General features: G+C 36.3%; 2 protein-coding genes across 3 annotated transcripts; one reads left to right on the top strand and one right to left on the bottom strand.

The window, feature by feature from the left end:
- The first annotated feature begins 6,429 nt into the window (after window positions 1–6,429).
- On the top strand, window positions 6,430–10,633 carry LOC103320345 (triacylglycerol lipase OBL1). Of its 2 annotated transcripts, none has more exons than XM_016792338.2 (6): window positions 6,430–6,570; window positions 7,267–7,655; window positions 8,289–8,479; window positions 8,637–8,670; window positions 8,780–9,417; window positions 10,208–10,633. In XM_016792338.2, the coding sequence occupies exons 2-6, from the start codon at window positions 7,334–7,336 to the stop codon at window positions 10,493–10,495; spliced, it is 1,473 nt and encodes a 490-aa protein (XP_016647824.1). In that variant the 5' UTR covers window positions 6,430–6,570; window positions 7,267–7,333; the 3' UTR covers window positions 10,496–10,633. The 2 variants fall into 2 exon arrangements, with proteins under 2 accessions (XP_016647824.1, XP_008220238.1); XM_008222016.3 differs by having other exon boundaries at window positions 6,482–6,621.
- LOC103320346 (Remorin family protein) lies at window positions 10,579–13,965 on the bottom strand. Its single transcript, XM_089045239.1, has 8 exons — window positions 13,683–13,965; window positions 13,419–13,557; window positions 13,241–13,312; window positions 12,494–13,162; window positions 11,858–12,234; window positions 11,429–11,509; window positions 11,103–11,350; window positions 10,579–10,836 (listed from the first exon to the last, which is right to left on the bottom strand). The coding sequence occupies exons 4-7, from the start codon at window positions 13,032–13,034 to the stop codon at window positions 11,147–11,149; spliced, it is 1,203 nt and encodes a 400-aa protein (XP_088901365.1). The 5' UTR covers window positions 13,035–13,162; window positions 13,241–13,312; window positions 13,419–13,557; window positions 13,683–13,965; the 3' UTR covers window positions 10,579–10,836; window positions 11,103–11,146.
- Window positions 13,966–17,762: the final 3,797 nt, after the last annotated feature.

The following is a 17,762-nucleotide window of genomic DNA, read 5'->3' as shown; positions in this document are numbered from 1 at the left end:
TTTTTTTTTTTTACTTTTAAAAATATGTACTTGGCATATGGTCCTTTGGGAACATAGGAAAACGTACTATAATGTAATCTTCGTGCGTTGACAGGCCTAGGAAGAAACTATGTATCTTTTGTGTGCCTGCCCAGGAAAAAATATATATCTCAGCTCAGCTGGTTCATAATAAATTAATAACAAGGGAAATAATGTTGATGGAGCTGCGTGTGCAATAAAATGGTTGGGTGGGGACAAAATATTGTTGGCACGCGAAAGTTCAATGCCTTTGCATTTTCGTGGCGACACCTGTTCATACATATATATATATATATATATATATATATATATTCCTAGCAAAATAAAACTATTTTTTTGTATCATCTTAATATATCATATCTCCTATTATATTATTATGCGAATATCTTCCATCAAAGTTATGGAAAGGCGTCAAGACTAATATTAGTACATCCTTATTCCTCAGAGAGGACTAGAGCAAGAATAATACTACTCTTACCACATTTATATACTATATCTCTATATTATCTTATGTGGCAGTTGAGGTTGACAACCACATCAATTAAAATTATTTAATATTTTCTTTTCTTTTATGATTTATTCTAGTATTTATTTTTCTAATTATCTTAATTAAAATACACTTCATTGATTTAATTGATGTAGCATATAATATGAGCATGCCACATCATGTGGTATAAAAATGTGAAATAAAAATGTGGTAAGTGTAGTATTACTCTTAGACTAATATGGATGTTGTTATCTAACTTGGATAATGAAGGAATATTCATAAAAAGTTGATGACTAATACTCATCCCTCATAATTCCACTATTTTCAAGATCTATGTGATATGAATGTCATTTTAATCATATCTTAAACAAATTATATAGATTAATAGTCTTAAGTTCGAATCCTCATAACACTATGGTAATGTGTTTGAAACCTCACTTTCCCTGTAATTTAGACTATTACTCGTACTTTAAAAAAATTAAAAAACTCCTAAATCCTAATCTTGGAATTTTTGTGAAAAAATTACCTAATCTTGGAATTTTTGTGAAAAAATTATCTCCGAGTCGTGATGATAGAGATTGCATGAGAAGTCCACGTGAAGGTCTCTGACATAACGGTGGTGGGTATAGGTATAGCTTTTACGATTAGGCAAAGTGATAATGTTGTTGTTTTCGCTACCGCCACCTCACCACCTCCCAACCCTTCTCTCTCCTGGCTAACACGTGAACCCTATCCCACCTGGCACTACACCGTGGATCTTACTGCCAACAGTGCATTCTTTTCTTTACTTTTTTACATTTTTTTTCCCTTCTCCTTGTCGTGTATCATCATAATGATGATCAATTCAAAACTCTATTGTTTTGCTGCTTGCATTTGGACATACATACACGACACCTGGACTGGAGGCCTCCTAGGGCTATGAACTGTATTCTGGGAACTTCTACACCGTTCTAATTATAGAGTTGTTATCTTTCTGTTTTTTTGGTATGAGACGTGCCGTAAGGATCAACCTCAAGGTTTGTCTCTTAATTTCTTGAAAGAATTCAACCCAAAATATAAACAAAACAAAAATATATTCAATGGTTAAAGATGGCGATGACAGCAAAGTTGAGATTTGAGAGGTGGTGGAAAAAACCAGAGGCATCGAATGTCGATCGCTTTGTTTATTGTTGCATATTTGAAGGGGTAGGTTTGCTTCCCAAATGAGGATCTAATGAGAGAAGTGCTAATGTCTCAAGGATCAAAACCCATTTATTCCTTACATCCCCAAACCAAATCTAATGCAAAATATCTAAGAGAAATACAAAACAACAACGAGAGAAAGAAGCTAGATATAAGATAGACATGGTAACCAATATAATAAATAAGAATGGTCAAACAAACAATCATCAGAAGACCCATGTGAGACATATGGCCAAGGTCCCAACATATCCTCATCATCAAGGTCTTCTTCAATGGGTTAAGAGGTGTGTCCCCTTGTCCTCTGAATCCAGAGCACATACCGTTCCAAACGCACAAGTTCTTTGCATCTCTTCACGCTTACTTCACACAACCAGACAACAATGACGACTCTTGGTTCTATTTATAACCCCTTACAAGCAAAAACGTGAATCTCGTTTCAATTTCATTTATAGTCGGATTGTGATCCTTCGCTGATGATCAATTTATTTAAACAACACATCTCACTGAAAAGTTTCCGGCTCAAGATTGATTGCTTGTTTTTGGGTTTGATCTTTGATGTGATGTGAAGGGGTGGATTGGGTTGTTAATTGTTATTATTAAGTCGTGTTAACGTTGGGGGTGAGCTTAGATAAATTAATGGAGTGAAGAGTGTAGAATAATAAGATAGGGTAAGGCCAACCAAATGAGTAAAGGCTAATGGCTAGACGACAAGAAATGGGATTAAGACATGTTGGTTGGTCGGATTAGATTTTGTAGGAGGCCGTCTAGGACAGTGACGGAGGGTCACACACAAATCCCTTGGCCCAATATTCTACCGTCTGTCCTTTTTTATGGGTGGGATGTATTTTCCAACACAAAACACCACATCGAATTTTAGCAACTTTCCTATCAAATTTTGTCCCAGTTCTGCTTCTAGAAGCATGGATAGTCCCCCCACCTCACTCCACCCCTTCATTTATTATTGGCATTTGCTAGACCGACATCAATTGCAAGGTCAAAGAAGGGTCAAAAGAGCTTCACATGTAAATGTTTGTGGGCGCAATTTCAAATCAGAATGATTTAGCAATGAGTCATACTATAATATATGACTCTTAAGTGAGATTTTATCTCTTAATTGTCAGATTAAGCTAACCAATTTGATTCAACAGTTAATATATAGTACTTCATCTAAAGACTATATATAAGGCCGTCATGATAGAATTCTTGTATAGTATCGTGTTATTAGTTGCATTTAGAATATACTTTTGGATTGGGCTGACCCAATAAAGGCCCAATGTGTTTTTTAGGGAAATGAAAGACCACAGCCTTCTATTTTGATTTTATGGGCTTCTTCTTGTCAGTCTTCAAAAACAAAATTCATAGAAAAATCCATAATTTAAAAATGAAAAATATCTCTCTCTAGAAGACTCTAGTTCAAAGTCAAGATTCCCTAAATTCGGAACGTTGTCAATTTTAATAGGTTGGAAAATCTTATAAGAGTAGTATTTTATTTTGTGACAAACAATCCTTCAGAAAATAGACATTTAATGGTAATTGAAAGAGTTCTGATAATATAATTTTCTCTGAATCTAAAATAGAATACGCCTACAAAAGACGCACGTTTAGCCGTGGACTAATCCAATTGACCAGCTAAGCTAAGTTGGGTTTGCTTAATATTTTCTAAACTTAGACATGAATTAAGGTCTAATAATTCTCATCTCCAACTCATGTATTGCAGGGTCTAAATACCAATCCAGGCAATAAGTCGGGATATATTCCGTCTGTTGTTTTGCCTCCACTGAAACGAGTGGAGCCCACGGAAAGAGGAAAAAGCAGCCCACGTGAGGAGAGATAATGTTGGACCCGCCACTTGTGTAATTCCAAGCCACATGTTTTGTTTTTGACAGAGGTGATGTTCTGGCGTTTGAAATCCAATGGCAAGAATTTGTTTGCGTTCAATTTTTTTATAATCTATACTTTGCCGCCACCTCTCATCAAGCAGCCATGGTTTTTTGTTTTTTGTTTTCTGACTAAATCTTACTTTAAAACAAAATTCAACGGTCAAAATATTAATTAATCTAACCCAAATATCATATATCCACTTATTTGTTTATATTTATGAATTTAAATTTTGTTTTCGAAACTTGAATTTTTTTAGATTAGAATGTTCAGAAAAATAAATCATGATGTTATAAACAAAATTCACATTAGGAAAATTAATGACAATAATAATAATTAATTAAGGGTTAATCATTCTTAAACCATTTAACAAAGTTGCATACTCAAATTTTGAGTTTGACTGATTGGAGAAAAAAATTGTTTGAGTCCGAATAATATATGAATATTTGTATTTTGAAGGAGAAAAATTTAGATTTAGCCTCATTTGGGTTGGAGGTGGCCTTAGAAGGGCCACATGTCATTACTATAAATATAATTCTTTGATTTCTAAATTTAATTAATTAGGGTCAAGATCAAGCGTACGCATGCAATGATCAATGATTTGGTTTGACCTTTTATTTTATACTAGCATCTCTGCTAGAGGTTTAAAAAAAAAATTATTTTAGAATTAAAAAAGATTATGGGTAGTTGTGTTCCATAAAAATATGATTCATTATATGTTTTTTTCTTTTAAATTTAATATATAAAAAAGTGTGAATTTACCATAGTATCCTCATTTAATTAATAATTTCAATTCTTAATGTTTGCATTAACCAATGACATTTTCTGGTATTTTGAATGTTTTATCATTCTCTGCATTTTGCTTTATATATACATATACTACTATTTTGTAATGGCCTATTATTTTAAAATTAAAAAAGATAATTGGTAGTTGTGTTCCATAAAAATAAGATCCATTATCTAATTTTTCTTTTAATTTTAAATTTTTTTAATATAAAAAAATGTGAATTTACCATAGTATCATCATTTAATTAATAATTTCAATTCTTGATGCTAGATCATTCTGTTATTGTAATGGCCTATTATGACTAGTAAATTTTTTTGGCTGAATTATGAATGCAATTTCAAAATTTATCCAAAAAAAAAAAAAACCCAAATGCATACATGGCTTAGTGGCATCTTCTATCCATATCATTTATTTTATTTTAAGGAAAATGCTTGTCTTCGGGAAGTAGGAACTCCGACTTTCTTGCCAATTATAGTTTGATATATATGTAGAATTTTTTTTATTTTTTGATAAATTATTTTTGTATGTGTGATGTGCAAGAAATAGGAATGCCTCATTTTAGGGAAATAGGGAAGCAATGTCCTTATTTTAAGAATAATGCTATTTCCACCTCCTGTCCATATTTTCTCACCCACCTTATCTTCTCACCCACCATGTAAATTTGAAAGAACACAAACTTATCTTTCCACCCACCATTATTCCTAAAATACCCTTTAATTATTAATTTTAGTAAATTCTCTTTGCTAATCATTAGTAATTTTATTTATATAAAAAAAACAGTAATTGTATTTTCATATTTTCCATTACAATTAAAAAATTCTTCAATTTGCCCATCCCCACTTAAGTCTCAACCTCCCCCCGCGACCCAAACCTCTCTTCCTTAAAAAATATAAACCCTCAAAACCCAAATAGAACCCATTGTATTTTGATTCCCATGATCATGAATGGTTCCTTTGCTTCTCTCTCTGATATTCAAAATAAACTGTTAATTTTATCTCATTTCCAATTATTTCTCTCAATCAGGAATTCCTTTTTATCTTTTGAGTTCTGACACCTATAGACATGGTTGAAGGTTCTATTGTTTTTGGAAGAATGAAGTATATTAGGTCTGATTTGAAAACAAATTAGCCAAGTAGAAAAAACTAAAGATTCTGAATTCTAGTTCGGAAGGAAAAAGAAAAGGGATTAGATTTCAATATGGCATGAAACTAGACAATAAAAATGGATATTTGAGTTTCAGAGTTTGGGCGGGTTCTTTTCATCTTTTCTGAAGAAAGAAGCGGGACATTAGGTTCCCTTTGTTTTATTTTCCTCAAGTAAAAGTGGACAGGTGTCCTTCTTTTCTAACCCTTAGATTGAATTTTAATGATGTGTCAAGCTTATATTAATAAATAGAGAGTTTTAAATTTGTCCTTAAAAGTCATTTTGTAAAGGGAAAAATTTATTTTTAAAATTTTGAAAATAAAGTGGATGGAAAAATAGAATAGGTGGATGAAATTATAAAACAAGCACCCTATCATTTAATTATCCGTCAACGAATTCTTTAAATCGCGTAATATTTCATAGTCATTTGGTCTGCTATCAAGGGTCCACGTACAGGCTGCAGTGCGCTCACTCCAGCCCATTTCAAGATTTAAAGTGACTAGACTTTGGTGCAAATTTTACAAAGTTGTCCCTACTCCCACAAATGTTTTAGCACATGTTGTCTGTTGGGTTGCTTTTTGTCTTTTAATCTAATAAACCAATCAAATTTTGCTACTTCTACGTCTTTTGCCTTCTCTTTTTCTCTTTTTCGACCTTTTCTCTTCTACTTATTTTCTCTTGTGCTGCATTTCTCTTCATTTTTTTTGTTTCTCTCTGCTTTATTTCTCTATTTTTTTCTTGTTCTTTGTATTTGGCTTATTTTCTCTTTTGCTTCGTTCTCTTCTTTTCTTTGTGTGAATCATTGTTTGTCCCCCTCTATCTCTCTTACTCTTACCGCTCCTTCTCTCACTAACTCTCTCAACTTTACCTTTCCTGACCCTCCCTCTCTCTCAACTCTCACGGCCACTCTCTCTCTCTCTCTCTCTCTCCATGTGTTTTAACATTTAAGTTCTGGTTGTTAAATTTTAATTGTTAGGGTTATTTAGGGTTTGGTTGTTAAATTTTTGGAATTTTTTCTTATGCTATTTGAAAGAAAAGTTGCTTCTCCGCTTGAGGTTCCACTCAAAACATCAGGGTGAGGTTCTCTACTTCTCAAGGTCAGAAAGGGGAGAGAAAAGGAGAAAGGGTTTGTATTATTTATAAAAAAATATGATGATTTTTAGTTTTTAAATATTTTAAAAGATGTTATGTTATTATTATTATTTTTTTACTTGGAGTCCCAAAGCCAAGAAAAATATTAGCCTACCCCTGACAAAATTTCTAGGTCTAACCATTGTCTGCTATTCTCCTAATTAATTATGTAAAAAATTAAGGTGTTTTTAATTTGAATCTGGTACTTAACTACAATCTGATGACCTGGACAAACCTTGCACCTTGCAAACGTTTGATACTTAACTATAATCAGGCCATAAAAAGTGATCCATGCAGAATGATAAAGATAAGAAATCTTTTTTTATCAGCCATATTACGGTAAGATATAAATGTAATTTCTAAGTCATCAATTAATCTAGGTCTACCAGTTCCAAATCAGCCCAGCTAAGCTTTATACCATGAAACCGCAACGACAATAACTATTAGTTTTTTTTTAATATATATAAAAAGCTTGTTAATTACTCCAAATTTCCAATATGCCACCCATTAAAGCAACTTACCATCCTCTCACCTACATAATTTTTATTTTTATTTGTTCCAATGGTTGGCAGATTGTTATATGATATATGCATCATTGGACAAGCATATATATAATTTCCTACATTTGTATTGTTTGTAGTTGAGACATCGACATAACGCAGCGAGCAGCTCATCATTTCTCCTTTGCTTCCAAGCCATATTACTACATGGAGGATCCCAAGGAAACTGTCTGTCAAAGCTACTTTTTTCTGAAGCCTGAAGAAGCAAGTTTCCTTGAGCTCCTTTACCTCCTATGTTCATCTGATGTAGGAAAAAGAAGATTCATCGAGATCGAGTGCTCGGAAGAGGACGTGCACAAGGTCACAGAGGTTAGGCGCAGGTGGGTAATCTTCATCTCTGTTGTGCTGCAATGGAGCTTGCTTTTCTTCAGAGACCCCTTGGCTCGGATTGGGGACGTGTTCGACAAGTGGCTAAATGTTATATCAGCCAACGGTGGATTGCTCATGTTCTTCATAAACCGGCTAAAAGGTAATTAAGCTCTAATTAATTTTCTTATAATAATATTAATATCCTTAATTCTTTGTATCAGTCACCAGCTATCTATATGGGTGGATCATGGATAGAATATGTTTATGATGCTTAATGACAGTTTGTGCATGCATGCGGGAGGTTTGTAATTGTTTTTCTGAAAAAAGAAAAACGGACATCATTAAAACCTTTCCGTTTTTAGCTACAAGGGTTTTTACTTGACTTGATGGGAGCTTCATTGTGGACTAAACTTCCCTCAGTTGATTCAAAGGATGATTAAAATGGTTAAGAGTAGTTATTCTTAGGTCATGTGTTCGAATCTCCCTCCTTCAGTATCAAAGGATGATTAAAATGGTTAAGAGTAGTTATTCTTAAGTCATATGTTTGAATCTCCCTCTTTCAGTATCATATGACCACACACAAAAAAAAAAAAAAAGACCATTGAGAGATTTTTACTGGTCAGTAATACAGCCAAAATGGTGAATGACCATATAGCTCAAGAATTAAAACACACAACAAAACATTAATTTAATTATGACAACCAGACCAGATAGAGGGAATTAATTATGTGATTATGTTGCTAATTCTGCTGTTTAATTTATAATTAAATGAGTAAAACGGGCGGGAGTGCAGGAAAGGTGGTGAAGCCAGATTCATTAACATCCGAATTATCGGTGGTGGGAAATGTCGATTGGCGAATTGAATTGGACGTCAACATCAAACCTGAGGATGCAAGATACAAAGGGGCACTGTCCATGATGGCTGCTAAATGGTCGTACGAGAATGAAGACCTCATTAAAACAGTTGTCAACGATCACTGGAAGGTATGTCTTCACTGGCATTCCACAATAATGCTCAATTCACCGAATTAATTCAGTGCTCTCTCTATTCTTAAAAGGATTGACAAAAATTGTTCTTCGTTCCTTTTGATGACGATGAAATTGTTTTTTAAAAGATTAATTAATTCTTTGGAGTGCGCAGATGAAATTCTTGCGGTTTTACAACTGTTGGAATGGTAAGTAAGGAAGCAGCAAACCCTTGCATTTTCTTTACACAATTTATATGGTTGTTTTATTTTATTTTTTCCTGAGCAAGACAATATAGGCTTTCAAAATGTTATGCAGATTACCTGGGACGACATTCAACACAAGCTTTCCTGTTCCAAGACACAACATCTGACCCCAACTTGATCGTGGTGGCATTTAGAGGCACCGAACCATTCGATGCCGATGAATGGAGCACAGATGTCGACATCTCATGGTGCGAGTTCTCTGAAGTCGGCAAGGCACACAGCGGCTTCATGAAAGCTCTCGGCATGCAACCAAACTACACCTGGCCCCTTGAGCTCAAAACAGAGCAAGTCAACGTTGACCAACCTCATCGGTTTGCTTACTACACAATCAGGAAAAAGCTGATAGATTTGTTGCAGGAGAACAAGAGTGCCAAGTTTATATTGACAGGCCACAGCTTGGGCGGGGCATTGGCTGTGATGTTTGTTGCTGTCCTGGCAATGCATGGCTATGAGAGAGAATATGAGTTGTTGATGGAGAGGTTGGAGGGGGTGTACACTTTTGGACAGCCTAGGGTGGGGGATGCGAAATTTGGGGGGTATATGAAGGAGAAGCTACAAAAGTATGGTGTGAGGTATATGAGGTATGTTTACTCCAATGACTTGGTGCCTAGGATACCTTATGATGATAAAACTCTCTTCTTTAAGCACTTTGGACCCAGCCTCTATTTCAACAGCTGCTATCAAGGAAAGGTTACTCTCTCTCTCTCTCTCTCTCTCTCTCTCTCTCTCACACACACACACAATAACGTGATCTGTACGAGTTATTGTGAGGTAAATGATGTATATATATGTTGTATGCAAGAAGTTTGTGAGAAAAACATTAGGCTTAATATCACAAAACATCATCGGGTTTACTAAACCAGATTGCATCTTTAATGTTTTTTTTTTTTTTTGGTCATTCGTGGTCCTCAAGGTTAGTATGTGTGATCACAAATGGTCATTGTCATTAAGTTTGGTCAAAAACTCCGTTAGTTTGTTGACGTGACATATATAAATATATAGATATCCCTAAAGTTTACGCACCTATCACAAATGGTCCATGTGAAATTTTTTAATTTAAAATTCATAAAATTTCTGTTTTCTTTTTTAAAATTTAAATTATTTAAATATATATATTGTATTTTAAATACACGTGACACTATATTATTGGAGATATGTGGACTCCACATATATGCCACATCAACAAATTAATGGAGTTTTTAAAAAATAATTTCAAATTCATAAAACTTAAAAATGAAAAAACCAAGGGTTTAGGGTTCATAAATGGCCCTCAAGGTTAAAATCCTTCAATAAATGGGTTTTTCATTTTTAAATTCTATGACTTTTAAATTACATAAAAAAACATTAAGAATGCAATTATGCAATATAATAGTTTCGTAAACTTTAAAGACGTTTTGTGATATTGAGCCAAAACATTATATACATCTTTACACTACTTATATGACTAACAATGCTAATTAAACATTTTGGTTCGAGCTAGGTTTTGGAGGAGGAACCCAACAAGAACTACTTTAATCCGTTGTGGGTCATACCAAAGAGCCTAAATGCAGTGTGGGAGCTGATTAGGAGTTTCATACTTCCTTTGCGAAGAGGCTCGGAGTACAATGAAGCATGGTTTATGAGAGCCCTTAGGGTTGTTGGTCTAATACTTCCGGGATTGGTAGCTCATGCTCCTCAAGATTATGTCAATCTTACACGATTGGGATCCCTTCCATCACTCGCAAACCCTAATAATATTATTCCTCAAGAAAATTCTAAGGTCGATTGATATGCAAAGATTTATAATAGAATTGTACGTGATGCTCAAGTAGATGATTGTAGTTCCATTTGTGCACAAGCTTTCATGGTGTGTGAAAAACAAGAAAAAAATTTAACGTAGTATATAATCTGAAGTCTTTGATTTACATACACACACAAGCATTATTAATCGCTGAATCCGCAACAATTGCTTACTAGGGTCCTAGTTATCTAAAAGACTGAACCTGAGGTTTTGGTGCTTCATGCCACTGGAAAGCTACGTTGACACTGATTTAGCGTGGAAATAGTAGCTGCTAACTGCTATACACCATTCATTTATGTTCTGGATCCTCCGTTGTTCATTTACTTAACCTGGAAAGATATGCAAATGGCTGTTCGTGAGCATCAGAACACAGCATAAGAATCAGAATCACAAAAGGTTTCATATATATAGTTCATTAGGCAGATGCCTTCCCACCCAAGGACGTGCTTGTAAATTATATCAGAGGCTGTCATTTCCAGTTAAACTGCATCAGCAGCTAGTTTCATTGATCCCAACAGTTATATTATACGTGGTACAGATGAGAAGTTCCACAATTTTCGAAAACTTTCTTACTTCTATGGTACAGACAAATTACCTTGTTGTATAGCCAAGTGGAGCAACAGGTGGCTGGCTGAGGAGTCAGAAAGTATGGCATGTAAAACAACCACTCAAAGAACCCATCTGACGAGTTCTACGAATTGATACAGTTCTATGTGAGGTCCCTGCAACTCGTGCTTGGTCGGTTAACACGGAGCTTCTCATGTCTTGAGCCTTCTTCTGAGCCGATCTCAACTTGTTCATGATTTTATCCATGGATGATGATCTCTTCTTTTCCAGCTTCATCTGAAACAGATTAAAGTAAGGGTCAATATTTGCAGAACATATATACAAGAATGGAAGTCTAGAGAGAGAGACAGAAACCTCTAGTTTCCGTATTGCTGCCTCAGCTTTCGCCTTCTGCAGGTTCTCCCAAGCAGTGATTTTGGCTTCCTCTCTTTTACTCTGAAGAAAGACAACAGGTTGACATTTCGATATTAGTATAGATATGTATCAGTCCACATTTTAAAATATCACATCATTTAATGATATTGATCATAAATCTCTATATTTTGGACTAGTGACAATTAGGCAGGAAATTTGACCAAACAAAAGGCCAACCAATCAATATTTATTGAGATCACAATGTACTTTTAGTGTATGGAAAAGATAGGAATTTACTCTATGGTTATGGCATTTTCTTCAGAGTTCAAATGAATCAATTTTCCATACAAAGTTTTTGAACTCTCAATGTATTTTTCTTTCATCTTCTCAGAAATAAACAATGCACAATGGTAAAATTGTGTGGCAAACATACTTTGAAATGTTCTTCGATGAGTCAGAAAGATCCCAAGCAGCAGACCGAGAGTCTGCATCTTTCTTTTTCCAATTATCAATAATATCAGAGCCCTTCCCAGGTACTCGGGCTTTATGTTTCTTGGACCACCTTGTCACAGTGACACGGTCATCTACCTGCACATCCCTGACTTCCAACTTCAAAGAAGGGGCACTCTGCACTTCCACAATAGGCAGGCCCGAGGAACTGGAGGCAGAGTAAGAAGGCCCTCCTGTGGGAGATGAGTGAGTGCTATCATCTGGGCTCATCTGCGTTGCCATGTCCCTTCTTGAAACTGCACGAGATACATTGGTAGCCGCATCCTTGACCCCATCAGGTCCATCAAACTTTTCATCTGGTGTACATGTAAACAGACCAAAGACCATCCAGAAATGAGTACAATAGTTCTAGCAACTGTTACACCAAAGACATGAGTTCATTGTTCAGGAAGTATATACACATGCTTAACATATTTCTAACACGGTAATTAAATCAGCTATGCTAATTATACATTCATGTAACGAATCCAGTTACTATGACTACGAGAATCCATTGGTGATTTACTTGGCTCAATTAAGAAAGTAATGTCTAGTGGAAACAAATATAACACTAACCTTGAGAGCCAGGCAGTGAAGACTGCTGGTCCAGCACCTCAGAGCAACCATGCACACTAACCGAACGGGCAATGCAAGGTTCAGCCCGGGTTGTAAAGGCTCCATTTTGGGCACCGGAGTGGAATGCCAATCCATCAGCTGATATAACACCAGCTGAAAACGGAGATGCAGCCATGAAATTGCTCACATTGGTCCCATCAAACATGGGCATTGCTGGCGAGTACAATGAGTAATACGCAACCCCAGGAGGCCCAAGTGGACCACTCTTCGATTTTGGCCTCCTCTGGGTCTGCTGACACGACGGCCTCACCACACCATCACCCTGAACCGGACTGAAAATCCACCTCTCGGCATCTTCCCATTTCGACGGCAATGTCCTCCCGTTATTAAACGGCAACATTGAAGCCGTCGTATTCTTCCGACCCACGTTGGTAGGCGCCGGAACTCGCTCGGAGCTCCAACCCTTCTGAACTCCGAGACTCGTGTTCCGGTAACTCGGTGTACCGGGACTCGGGAAATTCCCCGATTTCCGAGACGCCATGGAACTCTTCTTTATGTTGCCCAGTCTCGGCGAGGAGACAGAGGCATTGTTCAAATCCAAAGAAGCGGGTCTCGGCCTGTCTAGCTTCTTCGAGAAAGCTTCAGATCTGGAGCGCCGGTCCTGGCATTCTATAGAAAGACGAAAAAACCCAAAAGGGTGAAGCTGAGAGCTCAATCTGGTTAGATTGGACTAAAATGGGTTTTTACCTTTGATGGCCAGAGAGAAAGAGCTCCTAGCCGAATCGAGAACTAAATCCGAGTCAGTGTCTTCCTTTTGAACTGCATAAGCTCGAAGTCAAAAACAGTGAGCAAGTGAGAGTTTGAAAATTGAAAAACTGAGCAAAAGCGGAGAGGAAAGCGACGTCGTATGGTTTCTGAGCTGTACCTTTGGCCTTTTCTGCTTTTGTGGAGAGACGAGAGTGCTTGATGCTGCTGGTGTGGAAAGTTAGGCGTCTGCTCGGATCTGGATCGCGATCTGTACCGCTCGAGCTTTCTTCAACGTGGTGCTCATGTGCAGCCGAGTTCTACATCAGTCAAATCATACATCATCAATCCATGTGCATTCATCATCATCATCAACATCAATTTTTACAGAAGAAAGCAATTAAGCATGCAAATCGGAAACTTGAAAGGCCGATTCGGCCGGTACCGGAGAGATCTCGGAGTCGTGGTCAAGGGCGTCGGAGGCGAAAGAGCAGCGGTCAACGCTAGCGGAGGCTGAAGAGAAGAGACTGAAGTTTGACTCGAGGGTGAAGATGACCGAGTCGGGGCTCGCGTCTCGGACTCCGACCCGATCTCTGCTCCGGCATTTTCACTTACATATCGCAGAGAAGAAGAAACAGAGAGAATCTGAGAGTGTGAAATGGCGGGTATTAGAAGTAAGGGAAGGGAGAGTTGTTTATTTATGGGATTAATCAAGGCAAATCACGTTTAAGAGATTTTGTTTAACGAATCTAAAACACAAAGATTAATTAATTAAGGTTGGATTTTGATTAATTATGCGACTTTGTTTTTGTTCATCATTCATTTCATCCAAATAGATATAAGCTTATCCAAGTGTCGGCTCACTGGGTTTGCTTTGCGCCTTTTAATGCTTGGGTCGTCGTCCTCAGTACGTTTGACTACATGAAAATGAGAGTGGGCCCACGTGTCATATGTCAGGAACTGGGTCAAGGTTTGGAGCCGGGTGTGGGGTAACATGGACTTCCGGTGTGTAACTTTTGAGTGACATGGATTTTGAATTGTAATGATACAATTGACAAATCAATGATGTTCTTTTCGGTGAATGAATTTCACAATTGATTTTAATTTTCCCGCCCTTGATAATGTTGTCTGATGTGAGTAAATTCCACATTCAGAGAATGTTTAAGGCTTGCGTTATATTGCATAATAGTAATTTATGTGTTGTGATTTTTTATGTAATTGTTATTTGATTTTAGATTGGACGATATGTGTGATAATTATTAGTCTAAAAAATTTAAGCTGTCAGAGAATGAGCCAACAATGTATATTGCTTACACCCTTCTTTACGTGCATGCTCATCTACACATAAAGAGACATACCAATAAAAATAGAGACTCAATTCAAGAGGCTTATTTTTTTACTGCCCAAAACAAAACAAAAAAACCTAGCTCATCCAATTTAAATAACCTAGCCTCATTTAATTCTCCTCATTAAACAGCACGTAATCAATAAAAATATAAGAAGAAAAAAAAACTCACACACAACACAACATGTAGAGAAAAAAAAAGAGGGAGAAAGAAAAAAGAACTCACATACAACACGTAGAAAAAAGAAAAGAAAAGAAAAGAAGAAGCACCCTACACTTGCACGTAGAGAAATAAAAAAGAACGTTCTTGTTGCTGCTGCACTCACCTTCAAGACTCAATTCAAGTGAACCAAGTTCATATATTCGTCAGGTAAGTTTCTCTCAATTTGTTGATGTTTTAATTTGAGGAATTTTTTTGAAGTTTATGAAGTATCAATTAGGATTTGCAATTGAAACTTATGAATTATAAATTAGGGATTCGCAATTGGGGGTTATCAGTTTCAGTTTATGAATTATGAATTATCAAATAGGATTTGTAATTGATTTTATTGTTCTTGCTTATTAAATAGGTTTTTTTTTTGTTATCAATGAAATTATATGGTACTATTGAGTTTTCTATCTACTTAGTACCTTTAGTTTCAATTTATGAATTATCAAATAGGATTTGTAATTGATTTTATTGTTTTTGCTTATTAAATAGGTTTTTTTTTTTTTTTTGGTTATCAATGAAATTATATGGCACTGTTGAGTTTTCTATCTACTGAGTATATTTGTATGTAAAGTAAATGTAGCCCACCCCATTTTGAAATCCTGATTCCGTCCCTAATGAAAATGATTTGATTTCTCCTCATTTGGTTACAAATCCAAGGTCAGTGGAGGTCATTATCGTTGAAATTATAGGAAAGTTTATGTAAACCAAGCAATACAATAATACAGACAATCCAATATCAGAGATTCACAGGAAGAAGAAGTAGGAAACTGTTTGCTTCTTGTTTATTATTTGTCACAACAAAAGGCAGCCACGGGTTGGCACTTGGCAACTATATCCAATATCTGTATGTCCGCATCACCATCCAAGGTGACCCATATTTTATAGGTTTATTTACTATAATGACCCTTGAAACTTCGGTCAAATCTCACTTTGACTCTCAAAGTTAAAATGGCTCACTTAACCCTATTTCCTGTGATTTCGTGTTCCACTTTACTCCCACCTTTATCTCCATTAATAATTATGTCAGTTTTAATGATGTGTTATAGCTATTCTAGTTTTTTTTTACCACAAGTAATGATGTGTCACGTGAAGGGCCCACTTTTTTTTTTTTGGTTTAAATTAAATTAAATAAAAATATAATTACTTGTTTAATTATATATATATAATAGAAAAATTAACAAATAAAAATCTTTCTTCTTTATGCCTCACTCTCTCTCTCTCTCTCTCCCCTCAAAACTAACCCAGGCTTTCCAACAATTCTCTCCAATCAAATCATCTCAAAACCCCAACCTTTAATCTTTATAGTCAAACCCAAAATTCCCTCGTTCTAGACCTAAATTGAAACATTTTTACTCAAAATCAAATGGACGGACCCTAAATCACTAGCTTTTCAAACAATAATTCAAAACAAAAGACAAAAACCCTGTGGACCAAGTACTCCGATGTCATTTTGTCAATCCAGCCCACGATGACAACTCCGTCGTCGCCAGCGTTAAGGGGTTAGTATACATTGGGTCGGTGGATGAGGTAGTCAAACTGTCACACCCCGATAGGCTCTCCCGTAGCACGATATTGTCGCTTTGGGCCCCTCCTGCCTTCACGGTTTTGTTTCTAAGAACTCACGAGCAACTTCCCAGTGGGTCACCCATCCTATGATTGCTCTAACCTAAACTCGCTTAACTTCGAAGTTCCAATGACTCCAAAGCTAGTGAGCTCCCAAAAGGTCTAATGTTAGATGAAGGTGGGCATGTATATATAAGAAACATCATCCCCTCTCTATTGGTCGACATGGGATGTTACAATCTACCCCCCTTATGGGCCTGACGTCCTCGTCGGCACAATCAGACCACATGGTAGAGTGGCTTTAATACCATTCTATCACACCCTGGATTGTTTCCGCCGTAGCACGATATTATCCGATTTGGCCCCCTTTGTCCTCACAGTTTTATTTCTGGGAACTCACGAGCAACTTCCCAGTGGGTCATCCATCTTGAGATTACTCTAGCCCAAACTTGTTTAACTTCAAATTCTCATGACTCCGAAGCCAGTGAACTCCTAAAAGACCTTGTGCTAGATGAAGGTGAACATGTACATATAAGGCACATCACCCCATCTCCGTTGGTCGATGTGAGATGTTACACAAAGTGTGGAAGAGAGAGCAGACATTGCTGAAGAAAGAGGACGCGGTGACAGACTCACCACAAAGTCTTAGGCTCAATCGTGTATTGTGTGTCCTCTAACAGTATGGCTAGTGGTGGGTTTGGATGGTTATAGATGATGGTGTAGTGGTTGGTTGCAGAGAAAGGAGAAATGAGGAAAGAGGAAAGATTAGGCCGTTCTTTGGGGATAAAGATTGATCTTTTATTTTCTTTTTTATGTTTTGGAAATTGGAAGGAAGAAGCATGGAGGAGTGCAGTAGCGAACCCAGGATTTCATGTGTCTAGGGGCCTTTCACAAAATATAAATAATAAAAACTTCAAACTTACAAGACATCAAAACATCAAAACATCAAAACATCAAAAATCATATTGTTTATATTGTCTATTCATTACAATTATAATTATCCTCGATGAGTTTTCATATTTCGAAATCGTTGCACAACAACATCGTAATCTATACTATTAAAAATGTCTTTCTCAATATATGCAACCAAGCAATCATTCATCCACAAATTCCCCATTCGATTGCGTAACCAATTCTTCACAGTATTCATAGCAGAAAATACTCGCTACATTTGCAGTCGCAACAAGTATGATTAGTGCTAGTGTCATAAGCAAGTACACTAAAGGGTAAATATGATCTTCTTTTGTCTCAACTATCTTTTGCGCAAAGATCAGTAACCGATTCTTCACAATATTCATAGCATCAAATATCTCCAAAGCCTTTTCCCTTTGGTAATCTACACATAAATTGAAAGACCCATTGAAATCAATAGAAATAAAAAACTTGATAATATAATTAGATTTTGA

Source organism: Prunus mume, linkage group LG2, assembly GCF_029339155.1.
Source record: "Prunus mume cultivar Tortuosa linkage group LG2, ASM2933915v1, whole genome shotgun sequence".
Classification (NCBI taxonomy): domain Eukaryota; kingdom Viridiplantae; phylum Streptophyta; class Magnoliopsida; order Rosales; family Rosaceae; genus Prunus; species Prunus mume.
The sequence above is the reverse complement of the archived record's forward strand: the minus strand, read 5'-3'. Positions and strand labels throughout refer to the sequence as shown.